This window comes from Perca fluviatilis, chromosome 24 (genome assembly GCF_010015445.1).
Source record: "Perca fluviatilis chromosome 24, GENO_Pfluv_1.0, whole genome shotgun sequence".
NCBI classification, from domain to species: Eukaryota; Metazoa; Chordata; class Actinopteri; order Perciformes; family Percidae; genus Perca; species Perca fluviatilis.
The window spans coordinates 16,608,990-16,616,026 of record NC_053135.1 but is presented as its reverse complement, the minus strand read 5'-3'; the positions used below and the strand labels follow the sequence as shown (position 1 = coordinate 16,616,026).

General features: G+C 42.0%; 2 protein-coding genes across 6 annotated transcripts in view; one reads left to right on the top strand and one right to left on the bottom strand.

The window, feature by feature from the left end:
- LOC120554212 (gastrula zinc finger protein XlCGF57.1-like) overlaps positions 1 to 7,037 on the top strand; it is a 443,376-nt gene that overhangs the window by 238,109 nt on the left and 198,230 nt on the right. The window lies entirely within an intron of this gene.
- LOC120554234 (zinc finger protein 501-like) overlaps positions 3,356 to 7,037 on the bottom strand; it is a 223,975-nt gene continuing 220,293 nt past the window's right edge. For 2 of the 5 annotated variants that reach the window (XM_039792993.1, XM_039792996.1), the window contains one exon: positions 3,356 to 5,426. In XM_039792993.1, the coding sequence (XP_039648927.1) occupies positions 4,260 to 5,426 (1,167 nt within the window). In that variant the 3' untranslated portion in view covers positions 3,356 to 4,259. Of the gene's footprint in view, positions 5,495 to 7,037 lie in introns of all 5 variants that reach the window. The other 3 variants (XM_039792995.1, XM_039792992.1, XM_039792997.1) reach the window with 2 other exon arrangements.

Below are 7,037 nucleotides of genomic sequence, written 5' to 3'. Positions count from 1 at the left end.
ATCTGCAGCCTCCTCTTCCTCCCTCACATTCAATTCTTCCTTTCCCTTTTCTCCTTCACTTATTTCGTCATCCCCTTCTGTGGCCTTCTCCTGCCCAGACCCTCCTCGTCTCTCCAGGTCACTACCTTCTGCTTACTTCATTTCCCTCGTACTTATCGTCCTTTTGCAAGAAAACCGGCAACATCCCCACTTATAGCTTTCATTTTCATTAGAAGGCCTCAGCTAATCTATCCAACTGTACTGTGGCCTGCAAGAGTCAGCGAGGTGAAAAGCTCTGGTTAGCCTTGCAATACATTACACTGTAGGTCCACGTAGCTAACAAGTACAACAAAAGTAGAGCCGCCCCTGGTAGGCAGACAGGCAGAGATTCTATGGCACAGGTAAAGCAGGTTAGAATTAAATCAGACGGAATACACGAGGAAATAAACTGGAATGCACAATTCTAGTGACTGCGCGGTGCCACTACCACAGTATAGCTCAGACAAGGATCTGACCAGCAGTGAGTGGTTGCTACGGTGCAGCGTTGATTAGTGGATGGGTTGCAGGTGTGCAGCTGGGAGCAGGTGAACCAGCTTGGCACCAATCAGGAGCGGCCAACTTTTACCCGTAACCACACCCTTTAACTTAAATAAACAATCTGAATACGTTCTCCACCAGTGGTTAGTACATCAGATTCAGGTCAAGTAAAAAAGCCAGCCACACATCAGATTTTCTGAAATCCTAGCTTAAATAGTGAACTTTTGTTACATCTATTTCAGAAGTTAAATACCCTCACATGACATTATTAAAGTGCCCATATTATGAAAATATCACTTTTCCTGGGATTTGGGGTGTTATTTTGTGTCTCTGGTGCTTCCACACGCATTCAAACGTTGGAAAACAAACAAAACATCCATGCTGTTTGGAGTGAGATACGGGTTTCCTGCCTTCATTCTCCTGGTGAGCTGTTCAAAATCTGCACGGCTTTCTACGTCACTGGCCGAAACGAGGGGCCTAGGGGGCTAACCGTTAGCATGCTAGCGCTAGCAGAAAATGAAAGCTGAGATGGGCCAATCTGGAAGGTTACCTCCCGTTTCTCTGCTTTTCCCGCCCAGAGAATTTGGCCCACCCATGAGAAAGAGAGAGACATCATGGCTTGCACCGGACCAAAATTGACTTGGGTTTTCGCCCGTAGTCTGTCACTCCCACTTTTAGCTTTAAGTTCTTTGTTTAGTTTCCTTTTTTCCCCTGTGATGGCCCTGTATCAGCCATAGCTACATCAGATAACTTCTAAAATAAAATTAAAACACAACTAGGCCTATATAAATAAATCTCCTGCTACCTTTTACCTGTCTGGATATGCTAGCACAGGATTTTCCGGTGTTACACCGAAATCTGTGACCCGTCAGAATGTGTGACTGTAGCGCCGGTCTGCCTGCCGTAAATCATTTTATGACTTTGCGGGAAAAATCGGACCCGGGCAAATTTCCTTTTGGTGTCTAAACTTAACTGTCGTCGCCGCATGACGCTCACTTTTTGTCGGCTAAACTCAACTGTATAACGGGCGCTTAAGAATCTGTCTCCACAGGATGCTCTGTACTCGGCTTATAATAACATTTTCTCAGCTAACTGTAACTATAAAGACTGGTCAAGTGTTTCTGTAATTTCGTAAGATATTAATTGTTGTGCATACATTTTCAAACAATAACATAAAATCCCGTTTTCGTTCGAAGTTAAAAGGTGTGTAAAAAGACAAAATGGACAACAAATACAATAAATCAGTGGTTTTTTTTTCTCCTATCCCAGAATGCACCTGAGGTCTAGCCAGACCTTACTCCATCAGAAGAAGGTATTATAATCAATAGGTAACTTCACTCAGGTTTTGCTGATGCGGGAAAAGCAAAGAGTTTTTTGACCATGTGGAAATGTCGGTAAATGAAGGTTACGTTTTGTTTGTCTATGATTGGGATATAGACTAACAAGCCAACAAATCCTCCGCTCATCGTTGCTAACCGAGCCATCAGTTCTCCGTGCCTGTATCCATTAACTGTATATATGAACTTGAGCCCAAATAAAACCCGTCATTTCCTTTAATTGGCTCTAAAAGTTTTAAACTACAACTCAAGAGTTGACAGAAATCTGCTCAGATGAGATCTTAATGAGTGCAACAGGACATGTATGGTACAAAATAGCATGTTTAGGATCCCCAAAACACGGATTAAAACACTTCAAAAAAAATGAACAAGAATTTACTTCAGTTAGCCCTAGTATACATATAACATTTGGGCTCCAGGTAATCCGTTAACATTTGGCAAAAATCATCATGGCTACAATTTCCTTTCATTTGTTTTAAATTTAACAAGCAAATTTGTTGTATTTTAGCAGAATACTGAAAGCAGCAGAAAGACAGAACAGAGTACATTTTAATATCTTTTTATTGTAATAAGTAATATTGCGATATTCAACAACATTATGGCATATTTTCCTCATATCATGCAGCCCTAAAAACTACCATGAAACTGTGTCAGATGAAGAATATTGTCGCAATAATATCACCTATCATCTTTAAGTCTTTTTTGTTTGATATGTAAATAGTTATTCTTTCTCAACCTGTGGGAAACACTGATACCTGTACATTAACAGAAGTTAAACTGTTGCCATGTTATTGCTGTTGCTATGCACGATTGGTCATATCCAATCGTGCAGGCTGGAGGAAGTTGGCAGCTTCGGTACTTGTCGTTAGCTTGGTGCTAACTTCTTTTGTTCTTCAGTTGTTTCCGGTTAGCTGGTGGACTTTGTCCAAGTCAGTGATACAAACTGGTTTACTCTAAGCAGACACTCGTGTCATCTGCTGGAGAAGAATTTCTGTATTGGGCTACTTTCAGTAGGCCACGGTTCAACAGAGAACTCTTTCCATTTGTGTGCATCCATGTCCTAGAAAGGCTTGTTACGAACCTGGCTCTGGGGAGCTTATTCCCTGGAGTCCTTATGTTTTTTTCCCCCAGCATGTTTCCTTGGATTAGGGTGGCACCAAAATCATGGTTGCAGCAGTCGCTGTGGTCCTGCTGCACGCCCTGCTATGCCCTGCTACACCCTGCTACGCTCTGCAGTGCCCTGCTACGCTCTGCTGTGCCCTGCTATGTCCTGTAACGCCCTGCAGTGCCCTGCAATGCCATGAACTACTACAACTACTATTTCTAGTCACCGTTCCATTATCTTTATCGTGACTGTTATTGTCACTGTTCATCACACGCCCAACCGGCACCGCCTACCAAGAGCCTGGGTCTGTCGCAGGTTTCTTCCTGAAAGGGAGTTTTTCCTTGCCGCTGTCGCACTAAATGCTTGCTCTTGGGGGGAATTACTGGAATTGTTGGGTCTTTGTATATTATAGAGTGTGGTCTAAACCTACTCTATCTGTAAAGTGTCTTGAGATAACTCATGATTTGATACTATAAATAAAATTGAATTGAATAGAACTGATCTGGCCCCCCTGCCGAGAGACGCTAGCCTAGAAATCTAGACGCACCCTAGCGGCAGCCAATGTAATTTGCAGCCAGGGTCGTCTAGCAACTTTCCGTTGGCTTGCGAGCTGGAAAAACCAAACTCTAGTCAGGCCAAACACATTGTGTATAGAGTCAGTGGGCGGGTTTAACATAATGACGGCAGAGTTGCGACGGTTCCCCGTGAATTCCCCGCTACTTCAAAACACAGAAGATGGCTGCTGCTGCTGGCGAACAGCGTTCTTTCGAATCTGGACGACGTGGAGTTAAGCTTTTCTTTGAGAAAAGAACGGCACTGATGTCATTCTTAAAAAGCGAAGACGTGTGCGGAGTTTTGCCGACCGGATACGGCAAAAGTTTAATCTATCAACTAGCTCCGCTACCTTCTTCGTTGCACTGGTTGGTTGTAGCGTTATCCCATTGCATGCAGAGTGAATTTGAAAGACAACCATTTAGCCCGCCCCTTGGATTGAGCCCTGCCAATGGTGTGTTCCCAAACCCAACATCTGGATGTGAGTCTGGCTTGTCAGGCTAGAGAGAGATGCAGTAGAGTTGTTGCTTTTTCTGAAGTGAAGGAAGAGCCAAGAGCCACGACCAAAAGCAGCTGTTGCCTTTATACTATGGAGTTTCACGGAACCCCACAGTAATATTAACTTCTTCATCCAAATCAATTTTTAAGACCTGTCAAAATCTTATTTAAGACATTTTAAAGCCTAACATTTTAATTCTTCTATTTAAGAATTTTTCATGACCCAGAGAGTATTACATCTCGCATACCCTTTAGAGACATTCATTTTTAGATTTTCTTTTTAAACCCGACTGGTTCTCTGCTCTTGTTTCAGACTGGAGCTCCACTCCACACAGGTTCTCTCCTGTGTGGATTCTCATGTGTGTCTGTAAATTGCCACTTTTACTAAAAGCTTTGCTACAGAAAGAGCAGCTAAATGGCTTCTCTCCTGTGTGGATTCTCATGTGTGCCTGTACATGTCCACTTTTACTAAAAGCTTTGTTACAGAAAGGGCAGCTAAACGGTTTCTCTCCTGTGTGGATTCTCATGTGTTCTCTTAAATGTCCACTCTCTGTGAAAGCTTTCTTACACACGGAGCAGCTAAATGGTTTTTCTCCTGTGTGGATTCTCATGTGTGCCTTTAAATGTCCACTCACTGTAAAAGCTTTCTTACAGACTGAGCAGCTAAATGGTTTCTCTCCTGTGTGGATTCTCAAGTGTTTCTGTAAATGTCCACTGTCTGCAAACGCTTTCTTACAGACTGAGCAGCTAAATGGCTTCTCTCCTGTGTGGATTCTCATGTGTTTCTTCAGCTGTCCACTATCTATAAAAGCTTTCTTACAGACGGAGCAGCTAAATGGCTTCTCTCCTGTGTGGATTCGCATGTGTCTATTTAAACTTCCACTCTCTGTAAAAGCTTTCTTACAGATGGAGCAGCTAAACGGTTTCTCTCCTGTGTGGATTCTCATGTGTGACTGTAAATGTCCACTCTTTATGAAAGCTTTCTTACAGACTGAGCAGCTGAATAGTTTCTCGGCTGTATGAGATCTCATGTGTCTCTTCAGACGTCCACTGCTGCCAAATCTTTTCCCACACTCAAAGCAGGTTACTGGTTCTTCACCAGTACCACATGTCGAAACACCGACAGGGACTTCCTCATTATTCAGAGAGTTTAAACCTGTCGGAGGTTCTCTGGTCTCCTTCCATTCACTGTCATCAGTCTCGGGTTCAGACGAGTTTCCAGTTCTCATCTCTACAGTTCGTCTTTGATGAAGCGGTGAGAACTGAGGATTCTCTTCGTCATCTTCACTCTTCACAGGGACAGGAGTGAATGGGAACTTGGTGATATCAGCCTCCTCCAGCCCTTGAAGCTGCTCTTCATCCTGACTGATCCAGAGTTCCTCCTGTTCCTCTTTAATGTGTGGGGGCTTTGTGTCCTCCTGGTCCAGACTGGAGCTCTGCTGATGTTCTTCACCAACAATCACTTTCTGGACATCTGAAGGTAAAGCTGAAACACAAACAAACAGCCATTAATGTGAATTGTATCTATACTTTGCTAATTAGCTGTATTCACTCTAAGGACTAGTGTCATGAATCTCCAAATGTACGATTTATCGACATTTTTTCAGCTCTGACACTGAAAATAACAAGGGGCACATGAATGCCCTATGAGTTTACAGAGGGGCACCTGGATGCACTATCAAGTCCAGTCGGAGCCAACAGGCTTTACCATTTCGTTGTTTGTTTACAAAGCTGACATGGGAAGGCAAAATTTTGTCACACTGGTGACTTCCAAAAAGCATGAGGATTGTCCAGTTCTGTTGTTTTCACTGTCATCCTTTACTCCCGCAGTGGCCACTGTGTTTTAAAAAGTGCGGCTGCAGGCTACAAGTAGGCTAACGTTACCCGTTAACGTGTCTTTTGCTGCACGCTAGAGCCGGTCAGGTCAGTGTGTTATTTTGTTCTGTTTCGGACAGGCACAAGTAGGCCAGGATGGAGAGAAAACAAATACTAGGAGAAACACTGATACTGCTTTTGATATTTGAAATTAAAAGCTCATTTTGGTGGATTTTAGGTTTAAATTCAAAACGGTGACACCCCAAAAAAGGACACAGGTGGCCCACTCTGTTGTGATGGGTCAACCAAATTCAAAATGGGCAGCACATATGAAGAACTGGGCTGGCATTCTTTCTTTGGACCCCAGGAAGACTAGCTGGTTGTCTAGGCGTCAGCTAATGGGGATCCTTATAATAAATACAAAAACATTCTCAATCAGCGACATTACTAATTGAGGAATTTGAAACAGGAACGTGGTTCAGGCATTTCAGGCAGTTGAGAAAAAGTGCTGTCTGTGGGAGCAGTGTTTCCCATACAAAAGGTTCTAGTTGGGTGCCCCGCCCAGGTAAATTGAGACTAGGGATGTAACGGTATGAAAATTTAACCTCACAGTTATAGTGACCAAAATTATCATGGTTTTCGGGTATTGTCGCGGTATTAAAAATGTGTTCAATATGTTCAGAAAGCACCGATAGGCCTACACAAGTTGAAATATATATAGCTGAAATATAAACAAATAATAATGCACATTAATAAGCATCTGACTTACTATAAACATTACTAAAACTAAATGTTATAGCCACCAGCATATACCAAGAAACAATACTAAGAATTACATGTATTTCTCTGTAATAATGAACATAAATGTAACATATTGCTCAAGAACACAAACTGAGAATAAGCCACATCTATTAACAGTGTAATACACCTTTAATAGCTAAGTACGTGGCTCCACAGCGCTAGTCTGTTTGCCGGCGATTGCACCTTGCTAGCAAATTGCCCTAACACAACCTGAATAACACATGGCTGCACAAGTAATATTAAACTATCTACCAGCTATGCAATAAACACAGCATCTCTCTCTCTCTCTCTCTCTCTCTCTATATATATATATATATATTTTTTTATATTTTTTTTTTTTTTTTTTTTTTTTTTTTTTTTTTATATTTTTTTATATATTTATTTTTTTTTATATATATATATTTTTTTTTTTT